The sequence below is a fragment of the Pogonomyrmex barbatus genome, unplaced genomic scaffold (assembly GCF_055798465.1).
Source record: "Pogonomyrmex barbatus isolate J1 unplaced genomic scaffold, ASM5579846v1 scaffold2, whole genome shotgun sequence".
NCBI classification, from domain to species: Eukaryota; Metazoa; Arthropoda; class Insecta; order Hymenoptera; family Formicidae; genus Pogonomyrmex; species Pogonomyrmex barbatus.
Window position 1 is genome coordinate 1,756,393 of NW_028297116.1, and position 14,582 is coordinate 1,770,974.

The window sequence follows — 14,582 nt, forward strand, 5'->3', positions numbered from 1 at the left end:
TAATTATATGCATATGTGTTTGCATCTATAACTTATTCTGTATTTAAGATTTTACATTGCATTAATGTTTAAAAATTGGTGTATAATTATATATTGGATGTCAAATGCATCTGGATTTGCATAATCATACGTATGTAATCTCAGTTTTGTTAAATCTAAAGAATACGCGATTAATAGAATTATATTTGAGTTAGATTAAAATTTGATGAACACATGTATCATCATAAATGTATATGTAATATTTATCTTAAAATAAAAATCTATTTGGAGAATTACAAGATGTATTTTAGATATTTATATATTATCAATAATCTTTTCGATTATGTATTATTTTTTTATATCATTTTATTAAATAAATAATATTTAAAAATAAAGAGTATCTCAAAATAATCCATTCGAAGAAAGCATGTCATCTATTACTTTGCACATAATACGATCGCTTGGACTACAGGGATCCTGGTTTTGCTGTTCAAAACCTAAATTATCTACAGACTCCATAGCGTCTGTATTTATCGCGAGTTTGGAATCCAGTTCCGAAGTATCTGGAAGCATCTGTAAGGCATGTTGTAATATTTCTTGAACCTGGAACAATATCATATTTCAACAATTATATCAACAATTATAAAAATCAATAATGCATACATATTGATACTATGAAAAAAATTCATGATTCCAATATAAGGAACCTACTTTTTCAAGATGTTTCTGGAAACGCTGTGCTGTTTCATGACGCTGCCTACGCTGCAGTTCCATCATAACTCGCAATGTTTCTCTGGCTTGGTGTGGTCGGAATTCATTTAGCAGATGATGAATGTGAATGAATAACAGACTCAAATCCTCGACCTGCAAGATCAGCATAAAGACAAAATGATATCAATGTCTCATGACTTTATATCAAAAGGCAAAATAATGTAACGAGAATCGATGTAGAAGCTTTCTTCGTGATGTAAGCACAAATACATACCTTTTCCGCGCGTCTCGGACTATCGGGGCATCGAACGAGCAAGTCTATCAGATCCAGAAAGTTGACGAGCAGCGAATGATTGAGCTTCTTTAACTCGCGCCGGCGATCAAAGTGCTGCGGGTACAATCTCTTGATGCCCTGGGCCTCGAGCGGCCTGATGATGGTGTCATCGGCGTTAAATACATTGCCGAACATAGAATAGCTGTCGTGAATCGGCGGCGGCGGCCGTGGTGCTCGTCCACGTCGCACATTGTCATCCGTGTACAAATTGATGTATTGAACCGGCGGCAACGGCAAGGAGCTAACCTGTATCGTTTCAGGGGCTGCCATAACTTGAAGGCTGGATGCTCGGCGAATCGCAAAAGAACACAGGGGAGTCAATTCGCGGACTCAATTCACTAATAACAAGACTGAAGCGAAAAGCGTGACACACGGGAACAGAGGTTAAGTTGCACGTTCCGCTGGAAAGCCGCGCTTTCTCTCGCACGCGAAGAAACGACTCACTTTCCTCCTCTAACCACGTGAGAGGAACCGGGAAACCGTTCCTTTCGTGTCCCACGTGGAGGTTTCCCTGGCGAACTCGCTCACAGCAGATAAAGAAAACGAGACAAAGCAAAACTTATGCGAGACAAAGGCAAAACAACAGGTACGACAGATAGGTGACCGCGCGCTTCTCCAATTTGGCCCGCCATCTTGCTTACGTCACGGGTCTACGCGGGTCGCGGAGTGTCCCGCGCCGATCGCGCTCGGTTCTCCATCGCGAGATCCTCGCCCCGCGAAGCTCAGGTCTGCCCTCGCTTATTCCTCATAATTTTTTTTTTTTTCCCCTCCTCGATGTTCGCGTGCGATCCTCGGGGGAGTCCGCCCTCGCCCCACGTGTCCGCCCTCGCCTATTCCTCTTTATCCGCGGGACCAGCCGCCTTGACCAGCGTAGTGCGGCGCATTTCCTGATACCTCGCGAATTCCCCGACGTCGCCGCGAGACGTCCTCGTTTGACAGATTGTCGGTGTGCGCGTACGCGCCCGTTCCACGTGAACTCTTTGTTTGGGCGCCGGCGGTCATGCTCCCGACGAGCGCCGGGACCGCGGGGTGGTAGCCACACGTTTGTCGCATGGTAAGAGCGCGATATCACACGGCGAATCGATCGCCGACCAGCACCGGTCTGATCTCTGTCGCCGTCGCCCGTAGGAATTCGAATTGTTAAAAGCTGTCGCGAGAACGGGCCGCGATCGCCGTCGCCGTCGCCGCCGCCGCCGCCGTCGTCGCCGCCGCTCTCAGCCTGTTTCCTCTCAATTCTGCCTTTCCTCATCATGGAATGGGATATGAGACCGTTTTTGATCGTTTCCGTTTGACAGCGACGATGACGACGAGGATCATCCGCCGATCGACCGGACACGTGAACCGAATCGCACGGGCGATGGGCGGGTTATAGGACGAAGGAAGAAAGATTTCTATGTGCTATATTTAGAGATTTCGTTCGCGTCCTCTATTATCTCGAATAGACCGGATAAGCCGGATTGCAAAGGAACAAAAAGAAAGAGAGAGAGAGAGAGATGTATATATATCGAGTGTAAATTTTTTGTATCGCATATAGGAAAAGATCGAATTAGGATGTTGTGCAACAAGTATCAATTCTAGCTCCGGACGTATATCCGGAACTTGCGATGAAATATCGAGCTCCCGATTAGGCTCTCCGTTGTTCCGCCAGGAAAAAAAATGACGGTTTCATTGTTGCTAGGGAGGCCCTCCTGTGATGGCAGGGAAAGATGGGAAGCTAGAGTCAAAAGGTGGAGACGTTATTCGGCAGGGATTCATGATAAAACGTTCCCAGAACAAGAAGCGCTTTACCCCAGTCAATTACAAGCAACGATGGTTCGTGTTGACGAAGCATTACCTTATCTACTACGACGGAGATGGTGAGGTAAGTAATTTTTAATTTGCAAACAATTCGGATTTTAATTTACCACGGAATTAGGAATCGAAACTTGGACCGCGGTATTCCTTATTTGCAAAACATGACAAATTAGTAGATTTATATATGTGTTTCGCAACAACAATGATTAATCAAATCTTAATTGTTTTTTTCTTCTGAATAATATCAAGAACGACGAGAGAGAGAGAGAAAGAGAGAGAGAAAGAGAAAAAAAAAGGAGGGATGGTACATGTTACCAGTCTCCGGTAATCTAGCTTTTTGTTGTATATTTTTCTATCTCTCATTATCGTGGTCAGTCGAGTTTTGAAATTATTTCTGTTAACTGTAATCTGTAAACAAGATCTCGCATATGTAAATAGAAAAAGATATATGTCTAATGTTCACTTCTACTAATATAAATTAATTTTAGTTTCTATTTAACTTACCTTTTCTTTTTTCTAATTCTAAAAAAATAAGAAGAAGATAAGATAAAAAGTAAATTAAATCGATTAAAATTAATCTACATTAAATTTATAAAAATAAACATAAGTTTTAAAAAATGTGAAATGAAAAATTATATCTCATATGATATTATTTTTTAAATATCATTTTTCGCTGTCTAAATATAATTATATAAAATAGATTATAAATATATAATTAAGTGATGGTGTATGAAATATAATTTTTTGAAATAAGTATTTTGTAAGTATTAAATAAGTATATTTTGAAATATTTTATACATATATTTTTTGTATGATTTTATATTTGTTTTATTTTCTTGATCTCTTTGTAAAAGCGAGGAAAAAAGCAGAATAAAACAAAATATTTTTATTTGGACTTGAACTCGGTGGCTCTGAATATTATGTTTTAATAAAATTTTTCTTTTGCAGAAAGATTGCTATATTTCTGAAAAGAGAAACTTTGTAAAAAAATAACTGAAGACCAAAATAGTTACATTGTTGCATTTTTATGTTTATAAACAAGCAATTATCCTTCCATGAGACATTAAACATTTATTTTGAAATTTTTCTTTTCGTGATCATCACAAAATTTACAAATATATTAATTATAATGTATGTGTATATGTATATGTATATATATATGTGTGTGTGTGTGTGTGTGTGTGTGTGTGTGTGTGTGTGTGTGTGTGTGTGTGTGTGTGTGTGTGTGTGTGTGTGTGTGTGTGTGTGTATATAAATTATATAATTCATAAAAATATAATTATAGACAGAAAATCCTCATCGTCTTATATATACATCTATTATTATTCATTTATTTAAATTATATAAATAATAATTTTAAATTTTAAGAAAAAATAGATTAAAAATCTATCTTATAATACATCAATCTCATAAATTTAATTAGCTACTAAGCTGATAGCAATATGGTAATTATGATTAATTCGGGCAAGGCGATTGTAATACGCCGCGCACGACCTGGTATTACTTCTATCGAGGATTAATTTTCTCTCTGTCACGTAGGTCAATCCCTTCAATCTCGCGACATCGAGCAGGATGGTGACCGGTAACTATCCCGGTTCGGTAACTGCGTGCGATCGTGGCTAGTACCAATAGCTATCTCCGTTGTTAAGCGAGCCATTAGGTAGGTGGACCAGGCCGTTTTCGGTAGGGGGTGGCGGATAAACGTGCACCCGTGATATCGTGTGTAAAATTAGTGGCGCAGGCGCCCCGCGCAAATTCTCCATCCTCTTGCTCCTCCTCCTCCTCCTCCTCCTCCTCATCCTTTCTTCCGTTCCTTCGTCGTTGAGTTCCTGATACTGCTCAGTCAGTGGCCGTCGTTCGGGGTCGGTCTCGGCGAAGCACGACGAATCTACGTTGCTCCTCTGATTTCGTTCGACACTCGGTATCCTTTCGCGAGTTGACGATTCCTCGGACGAGTCTATGACGCTTTAATCTCTCTCTGGGTCTTGTGGGGCGGAGGAAGGTGACACGCGGCCTGGTCCACGACGTGATCCAGTCCTCCTCCCGACGGGATCCTAATCCCGTCGAAGCTCCATCTGATCCGCGGGATCGAGCTATAGTACGTCTATCGAGTCTCGGTAGGACGCGGCTACAGAGAATTGTGATTTTTTTTTTCTCTTGTCCCTTTAAAAGGATCGCCTTCGTTCCGAGCGCTCCTGCATCGCCTGGAACATAGTGATCCACGTGCGGATCCTCCGATAATACCTTGACCTCATCGGACTGGTTCCCTTCGCCGCGTCGCAAGATCCGTACCAACGTGGAGGTAAAAAGAGTTTCGGAATCGTATTTGGATACGTTTCCCCTTCTCATTCTCCTCTTTTCGCCTTTGTTTGATTAGACTGTCTATCATCGGATGGAAAATCCATGTTGCGCGAAACCGTATGAATTTCACTAGGAAATGTCCCCGGAGAGGACATCGCTCGATATCATTCGCGCACATAAATTACTTTTCTACGTCTGAAATGTAGATATATCACTATGCCACCACTTATTCTAAATGTAGATTCGCCGCTACTGCAACATAAATATTTTAATGCGATTTAATCTTATTCCATGTCACAGGAAAAGTAGCAATCGTGTGCTAAAATTATCTGAATAAAATCGGGACCATTCTTTGGCAACGAATATGTCGATCTCATTCGAACGATATGTCTCGATATGTCTCTATACTTAAGATTTCTAATCTAAAAAAATAATGTCATTATGCAAATATTTATATTGTTCTTGAGACACTATGCGCATCTCTCTCTCTCTCTCTCTCTCTCTCTCTCTCTCTCTCTCTTCGAGCTCCGATCGGTGAAAGTTGTCGGTAGCGTCCAGAATCCAGAGGTTGGGATGATTCGATTTTTAATGAATTGATTGTTAAATGTTAATCAGAGATTGTTGCTTGTTGCAGCGCCGCAAGGAACGTGGACGGATCGCCGTGGAGAGCGTCCACGTGGTGGAGACGGCCAGCCTCGGAAATGGTAGCACCGGTGGCGGAGGCGGTGCCGTCGGCGACGTGGCTGGTGGCGGCGATGCAGCTGGTGGAGGTGGCGGGATACCATCCGGACTGCCTTTCCAGGTGGGATACCGGGAAGCTGGTCAAGAGTACACGCTCTACCTCCTCGCCGCTCGCGAGCAGGATCGCGCCGAATGGATACGTGCCATACGCGCTGGTAAGTCTTCCACTTCCACCCCTGCGTTTCCCTTTTTTTTTCTTTTTTTTTTTTCTTTTTTACGTTGCCCGGCCCGATCTGAATTCAGATTTCGCGCACATCGCGCGATGCTTTTGATATAAACAAACATGGCAAGTCGATACTTGCGCGCGTTATCCTTGTGACTTGCGTGAAATTTGTTTTGATATTTTGAAATGAGGGAATTAACATTTAACATTAACGCAGAGTATTTCGATATTCAACTTTTAGAATATATCGAAGATAGAAGATATATGATTTTTCATCAAGTCCGTATAACGCATTTTTAGATTAGAAGGAATCCAAGTCCATTATAATGCACATGATATATGAGACTTGAGTATCCTCTATTTTAAAATGCATTACAAATCGCAGTAAAATTGGTATTCATCGTAATGTGGACTTGACAGCGTCCATTAAGTCAATATCAAATACCGAGGATAAATTCTAAGGTACCCGGTCATGCGCGCTGCCGCAATCTGTCATTTGAAGCGTAATATATCATTCTTAAGAACGATTTGTGAGCTGTGCCCGTTTATGTTAGTGTGCAGTGAGAATTCGGGCTTGAGCGGGCGTTACCACGCCGGTTTGTGGAGCGGAAAACGTTGGTCCTGCTGCCGATTATCGACACGCTCTGCTGAAGGCTGCGACACTTGCAGCTCCTGGTCCTCGAAACCAGCCACGAATGCTACGACTCCGTCCTCGACAACAACATCGGCCTCCACTACATCGACTTCGGTGCCTGGCAGCACCGTTAACAATACTATTTCAACGATCACCGTCACGTCCGATCATCGCTCGCAATCGACGAATGCCGAGGCGAATAATAATCCTATCATCCAATCCCAGACTCGCTCAACAATCGGTTCGTACTTTACATGCACGTTTTTTTGTCTTTGACACTTGTAATTAACGAGTCGATATGTTTTTCGCTTCAAAGCTCCATACAAGAGATAAATCGTCGTTTAATAATGGATTCGTTGATTGTCTCGTAAAAAATTGATCCGGAAAAGCTTTATTTATTTACATCAGACTTTTTCACGTTGAGATATCGTTCGATTCTTTTTTTTTTTTGTTTTTTTTTTTATGCGACTTTTATCTGTCAGAATATCGCGTCACTTGTGCAGCTATCAAACGGCTAATTACGACTCAATTGAATTTATAAACAATCGCTGATGATGTATGTTCGCGTTATCGCGGAAGAAATATTGTCCTAGTCTATTGAAATAATGCATAAAATGAACAAGCGGTCAATGATGCATGTGAACAGCGGCGTATAATTAACTGGTCGCAGCTTTATCTCGTTAAATATTTAGTAACGCGTACAATAACTCTATCTTGTTTCAAGATCGACCGATACTTTATTTGTCGATGTATTATAACTCATTTTATTGTCACTGAGCGAGAATATCCATATTATGCGCTAATAATGGATTCCGCTGTGGGAAGAATCTTTATTTTTCTTGTATCGTTGAACTACGAGGACGATAGAAAAGAGATTGTTTCCGAGCTACTGATTTTCTGAATCCGGATTTCTTATATCTTGGCTAACGGTCTGGAATCTTTATAACTTAGAAAAGCTCGTATATGCATTCTCAAAGAATGTATTCGAAAGCGTGTGTGTGTGTGTGTGTGTGTGTGTGTGTGTGTGTGTGTGTGTGTGTGTGTGTGTGTGTGTGTGTGTGTGAAGGAAATGTGCGCAAGGCTCGAGAGATTTCTAAGAGCAGACATATCATGCGCTTCTTACATCGCTCTCATGAAACTTGCATTTTTTATCGAGAGAGAACAAAGGGCTGCATTTAGCAGAGAAATTTATTCTTACGTTCGACTCCTGAGTGATTCTGTTCTAAAAACTATCACGATTGACAAATGATTATACGTCAACGTGTCTATCGATCGATAGGTGTTTACGTACGTGTGTGCGTTTTTTCGTTTTTAAAGCCTTTGCCGTTGATCTTTTCTCGAAGGCGAAAAACGGTGAAACAGAGCTTTTTCGTAAACAGAGCAGTATCCGAACCGGCGCAATGTCGGAGCCTCTGACGTCTGTCACGAAAACTTTTCTCTCAGACAGCGGAAGCGTGACATTTTTCTATACCGTTGAAACGCTTCGACTTTTCGAACAGCAAACCCGAAACCCGAATCGCGTCGCCGTAAAATCGTCTCGGTCAAAGTGTCATTCTTCCCGAATAACCTCGAGCGTTCCAGTTTCTTTCTTATCGCCCGAGGCAAGACAGCCTTCCGATTTCGCCAATAATGCCTCCGATATCGCGTATCGGTAATTGAAATTTCGTATCATCGCGACTTGGCGTAATGAACGCATTTCCATTTGGAAAATGAAATTCGAAGAGGAAGGAAAGAAATCCCGAACTCTTCCCCGACGATGGATTTATCTGATGATAAAGTTCATTACTCGGATCACAGGGGCAAATGCGAACTTGAGGAAATGGAGTTGTCGTCGATGAGATATATGACGAAGAGGAGAGCGAACGTTATATAGAACGTGAGCTCCCGTGTCGTTACTTTACGTAACTCTTATTCGCAAAATATCATTCGGTGACATTCTGTCTAGGCGCAAGTGATGCGGATGACAGTTTTTACCAAGGTAAAACTTATTATTAGACAGCCTTTTATTAAAAATCGATACGTGCCATTGAGCGATCGCGTAAAATATTATATAGGTGCTTATCTCCCCGCCTTACGCTCGTCGTATAATCCACACGAATATTAACGTGTTTCAAGTTTAAATTACTCGACGATCCTCCATTGTCTCGATATTATATTTGACAGTGGCTCCTCTCCACACCAGGCCAGAGATTTATCTCGAGTGTGTCGGCCCATCATCCATTCGCGTTAAAGTCTCGAACGAATATATTGGCGGCGTACCCGCGCGGGGAACTTACGATCGTCCTCGAAGAGGACTTGAACGAAGTCGACCTACTTAACGGTAAATTGAATTTCAGATATTTTAATTGCAAATATGAGTATTGAAATTACGCGCTCGATAACTTTCGAGGCGCGTATCAAAAATATAAATTTAATCTGAGAGAGAGAGAGAGAGAGAGAGAGACTGGTCAAATTTATTTCCTCGAGGCGGCAAAGAAGCAAGCTGTAATTAGTCCAATTAATTTATTTGCTAAAGAGACGTTCTCGCGCACGCACGCACGCACGCATACACATCTCTTCTGTCAGATTTCATCGTATTATCGTTTTTCATCTTTCCCAATAGTTCCGCCGAACTTAATGGCGTTACGTAACGACCGGCTATCCAGTTAACAATTATCCCAACTTGGTCGAAGTAATCGCTCACGGCGTTTCTCGATAAATTACCTGAAATAAAGTTTCAGGTTGTTGCATAATACTCCGTTTAAGTCGCGATCATTCCATTCATTTGAGAGTGATGCTTCACCTCGGGGACCTCGCGTTTATCCAAATTGTCATTCGCGACATAGCGCCGGCCTTTGCATTGTTTCCATGGCAGATAGGCTTGCATTTATGCATGCAATATTCGATCCTCGGTGCTTCCGCAGCATAGGCTAGGACGCGACTCAAGACCCGTATCTTAATTTACGACGTGATATGGTGACGTCCTGGTATTGTCCGAAATAGCCTCGTCGGAAATTTCACGAATCTGGAGCGAGCGAGCGACCGACCGATTGCGCGTACGTATTACGTAAGAGATTTTCAAAGCGATGTACGAATTTAACAAGTATATTTCTCGAGTACTCGAGAATCTCTGCGCTTTATCCATTCATTACTAGCTCTTTGAAAGAGAGAGAGAGAGAGAGAGAGAGAGAGAAAGAGAAAGAGGTCTCATAGGTCTCTCGCGCGCCTTCCCTCGATATCGTCGCTCACGCGACGCGAAAGATTCTCATCTTTCAGTCCTCGAGTCCTACCTCGCTTTAATTTGCACGCCGCGATATCAGACGTGACACGACTCCATTATATGAACGTCGAGTAGGTCGAGCACGCAATTAACTAGTTTACTTGACTACGGGAAAGAGAGAACGGAGCGCGACGAGGCGCTACAATTAGCAAATGAATGCTACCGTTGAATGCACCGAGAGCTAAATCTTAACTATTTCTGACGTTTGCAACACGGGCACATCGTGAAATGCAGTCGGCCTTTCTTTTCTCGAGCATCCTTGACTCATCGCCGGGTACACATCGCGCGCGAACCGCGATAAGCTCGAGCCCGATTCTTCTTTCCTTTCATATCTCTCTCTCTCTCTCTCTCTCTCTCTCTCTCTCTCTCTCCCCTTTTTCGCACGGGAATGAGATTTTCTTTATGCCGAAACGATCTTCGCGGAAGCGTTCCGAGTCGTCGATGCTGCTAATTGAGACCTTCATCGAGACATCGATCAAGTCGATTCCCCCTCCCTCCCCCCCCCCCCGCTTGATTGATTATTTTTACTCGTAGCGTAGCTTTTTAGCCGTTTCCACTTCGCATTTTTCCGAACGAATCGCTCTTCATAGCACGTTATCGGAGTATACACATCCGAGAAGGCCGAAGAGCCGATTGGACAATCTGCATGCCGGAGCGTGCCGTGAAATAAAAACCAGATGAGCGCAACGCGACGCAAGGGTAACGGCGAGTAATCAATAAATAGCGGGGGAGAGATTTGATTAAATAACCGATAGAGCGCAACCGGTCCCGACCGAAGTTGTCTCGGTCGAGGAGGGGATTGCGGGATGGAAAAAAAAAAAAAAAGGACAGATATGAATGCGGACGGAAAATGGCATGGCGCGGCGAACTAGAGGTTGCACGAGAAAGTCCCAAAGTACCTATTGAACGAACCACTCAGTCGATGCAATTGCGTGCGCTGCGGCACACCCGTTCTCCTCTTCGAGGTTGTCGGATCCCCCGTAGCCTTGAGTGAATCTCACAGAGAAGATTTCTCCGGTGCCGCTCCGTGGAAGAAGTGATTTCTTGAGTTTGCCTCTCGCAGACGTGGACTGATCGCGTCATCGAGCGGAATTCCAATTGCGAAGAGAGAGACACGTCACGATGGCTAAACCGAAACGGTAATGAGTGCCACTTAAATCAAAAGTGTTCTATTAAAGGGGAAAATTCGCCATCCGCGATTCACTTTGAACAACTTTGGTTCTTTTGATAGTGCGCCGTTATCTGTCGTGTGCTGCGAAGAAGATGATTTCTTTTAAGAGTTCTTATGCGATCGCGTTTACGAGGAATGTATAGACTTGCAAGTGTCTCTCGGATTCGACAAAGGTTTGTAAAAACTCCTCGGCTTATTCTTTGCTTCGCTCGGGGGAAAAAAAAGTGATAAACGAGCAAAACGTTCGCGAACGATTTCGATAACTCTTTCAGCCTTAATTGCAATCCAGGTCGCTTCTGACATCGTCCCGCTGAAAGTTTGACTGTAAACTCTGTCTCATTGCCGTAGTTGCCGCCTCCGCGCGAGCGCGAACATACAATGTAACAGAAGGCAGAAGTTAAATTATTATTCGAAGGACACAAAACTGACTCGATTACAAACGCAGATTGTCACTCTTTCACGACATCACCGCTTTTTCCCTTCGTTACATTAAACATCCTGCCTGAGGCACACTTTGGGAAATAATTTAGAAGGAGCAAGTCCAGTCTTTGTCAATTTTACTCACATTTCGCAAATGGCATTATAGCATGTTTTAACACGGAAATCGCTGGTTCCAGTCCCTAACTGCTACTCTGATATACCGGTTTTGTCTCGTCGTAAAAATGCCTCCAGCTACTACCGACCCCTCTCACTGTTAAAGTGCATTTAGTCAGTGATGCGTGCCAGTTTATTACTACAGGCTAGATTACTTTCCTACGCACCACCTCTTACATCACTCTTAAACCACTTCTTCTTCTTCACTCTTTAATTGCTTCTTTGAAATTTTATTGGCTCGTGTCGATCAAATTGTGATATATGGTAAGAGAATTTGCCTCCGTTGCCAATTATCGTTTTTCTGGTCTGGTCTTTAAATCACGAACATTAATATTATTACAATTATCAGAAATTTGATGAGAAATGTGAATATTAACGAATCAAAAATGCAATATTATCAATTCTTAAAAAAAAAATTGCACGATGATAATTATATCATCAAGACATTGATAACTAATAATCGCTTAATATATACATAGTATCTCTCGTGAATTATTTTCTTTGCCTCTTACAAATCTGGCAAGCCTCACATCTCAAGTGAATTTGCGAGGTAGAGAATTTTTAAGAAAACAAATTAATAAATAGAATTTTCCAATGTCAGATATCAAAAAAAGAAATCTTATAAACCAAAAATGCAGTTTAACTACATTGATTTGCTTTATTTTTTCTTAAATTATTTTATGAATAAATGTGGAAGATAAATGTTATTTTTACATTTTGCAAATTTAAGTTTACATAATTTTATGTATTTATAATTTAAATAAATAAATAGGAGATGCCAAAAGTACCTGTATTAATCGTCGCTAAATTTCGCAAATTCAAACATCATATTCTTTTTTAATGTATAATGTCGATACGGCAATTTGTTACAATACTCTTATTTGTCAAATACGCGAATCAGTATTTGATTTAATCTTTTTTTTATGACCCGATTCGGTTATCTCAATAGACGGGCGATGAGTATAAAAGGCAAACACTGATCATCCGCAGTGCTATTGCTTCACGAAACTGTTCGATAATAATATTTAACGATGTTCAAGTGTCTTTTAATTATTTTCATTTTTTGGTGTGAAATTCTAAGGTATCATGTATTCGCTCAAATTGATACGGTTATAGACTCACCGTCTTTATTGCTACCTATAAATAAACAAAATATCAGTGCACTTGCAGGTAAATTATTTATGTCTAGTAAACTCTAACATTTCTTTTGTAAAAGAAAATGCAAAAACGAATATTTATTAAATTCCCTAAAATTTTTATAATTCTTTTATTTTAATATCTCTAACTTTTTTCTTTCATTTTGCAACTGCTCTCGATTTAGATTGTGAATTGAGGAAAGATCTACATTTACATAATTTTCATATTGAATAAAATTTATTCGTTATTACAAAATGTATAAAGTTTATAGATTTCTCTCATTACAATATTTATTTATTTTTTAAACAAGATTTTTTTTAAACAAGTTACATAAATAAGAAAAAAGAAGACGATAGAATTATAGAAATGTGGAATATTTCTTATGTGTGTGTTTTAAAGAAAACTGAAATGATTTTATTAATTTCATTTAGAAGAGTTAAGCAAGAAGCCTGTGATTACTATGAATGGTCATAATAATTATCACGTGGGCCAGCAAATATTTTATATATATCACTCCTCCAAGCAATCATCACCAATAAATAAGAATGGCTATCTTTTCACATCTGGGATAGGCGCACATAAGCTTCACAATCGCAAACTTATCTGGAACAAGGCTCGTCAGGCTTGTATCCAAGAAGGAGGTAAAGAAAATAATTCATAATGTACTCTAAAAAAATATTAAGCGATGATGGAACATCGATATTTTAATAAACGTTATTATATGGACAGTGTATGATTGGCTCGATATGATTGACTTGGTATTTATATTCAGGAATTACAGAAGCAGTGAATAAAAAAAATAGGATATTTTTCAATACCATGTAAAATTATTATTTAAAGAAATGATTATTGTGTTTTTGTTTTAAAAAAATATGTATTTTTAATAAGAAAAATAAGCTGCAAAAATATAACAGTTATGCAGTTATGGATAAACAATAATCGCAGACTAAACAACAATTGTAATCTATATGTCTATATGTAAAACAGTGTCCACGATAATTTAAACACGGTTTATTCGATGAGTTTTAAATTTTAAAAATAATATTTTTAATAACGGTTCATATTGGTTCATTGGAGGCTGTTTTTTGATTTTTTATCTTTATAATCTTTTTTTTTCCCAAAAAAGTCATTAATGTATTGATGGTAACAAGTCTCGAGCGGAAGATTTCTCAGTCAGTATTTTATATGATTAGGTCATTTGGCTGTTATCAATTCGGATTCTGAAGAAAAGATTCTTTTAAGTATGCTACAAGAGAAAAATATAGATGCTGGTTGGCTCGGTGTTCACGATCTTTATGAAGAAGGTGACTGGGTTACCGTCACGGATGAGGCCTTAGAAAATACAGGATACTCCAAGTGGTCAACTAAATGGCCAAACGAACCCGATAACTTCGATGGTAATCAGAATTGCGGTCTTCTAATTAAAGAAGGTGGAATGGACGATGTGAAATGTGCCAGTATGCATTCTTTCTTTTGTGAAATATCTGCGTGAAATTGATGGTCTGAACGTCAGAGATTTATTAGCATCGCAGATATAAATTGCGCGCATACGCATTTGTAATAATATGCAATCTAAATAAATAAAACTTTATTTTCATGTTATTCGTGCGAATGTAAAATGCAATTTTTAATATCGCAGATATAAAATCGTGGGCGTATACATTTATAACGATATAATATTTAAATAAATAGGACTTTACTTTTATTTTGCAATATGAGTAAGGATTTTTAGAAAGATGAATATTTTTAGAGATTTGCTTTTGC

The 14,582-nt window shown here is 40.1% G+C and overlaps 4 protein-coding genes across 4 annotated transcripts in view; 2 read left to right on the forward strand and 2 right to left on the reverse strand.

Moving 5' to 3' along the window:
* mRpL41 (mitochondrial ribosomal protein L41) overlaps positions 1-14,582 on the reverse strand; it is a 58,261-nt gene that overhangs the window by 28,388 nt on the left and 15,291 nt on the right. The gene's annotated exons all lie outside the window — the stretch shown is intronic.
* Positions 19-1,727, reverse strand: MED7 (mediator complex subunit 7). The gene is made up of 3 exons (XM_011644000.3): positions 965-1,727; positions 691-843; positions 19-582 (listed from the first exon to the last, which is right to left on the reverse strand). The coding sequence occupies exons 1-3, from the start codon at positions 1,292-1,294 to the stop codon at positions 382-384; spliced, it is 684 nt and encodes a 227-aa protein (XP_011642302.1). The 5' UTR covers positions 1,295-1,727; the 3' UTR covers positions 19-381.
* Positions 1,904-14,582, forward strand: part of Btk29A (tyrosine-protein kinase Btk29A) — a 36,468-nt gene continuing 23,789 nt past the window's right edge. The window contains exons 1-4 of the mRNA XM_089076768.1: positions 1,904-2,078; positions 2,703-2,885; positions 5,754-6,015; positions 6,578-6,898. Of these exons, the coding sequence (XP_088932894.1) occupies positions 2,076-2,078; positions 2,703-2,885; positions 5,754-6,015; positions 6,578-6,898 (769 nt within the window). The 5' untranslated portion in view covers positions 1,904-2,075. The remainder of the gene's footprint in view (positions 2,079-2,702; positions 2,886-5,753; positions 6,016-6,577; positions 6,899-14,582) is intronic.
* On the forward strand, positions 12,655-14,420 carry LOC105430436 (hemolymph lipopolysaccharide-binding protein-like). The gene is made up of 3 exons (XM_011644001.2): positions 12,655-12,851; positions 13,250-13,459; positions 14,012-14,420. The coding sequence occupies exons 1-3, from the start codon at positions 12,713-12,715 to the stop codon at positions 14,308-14,310; spliced, it is 648 nt and encodes a 215-aa protein (XP_011642303.1). The 5' UTR covers positions 12,655-12,712; the 3' UTR covers positions 14,311-14,420.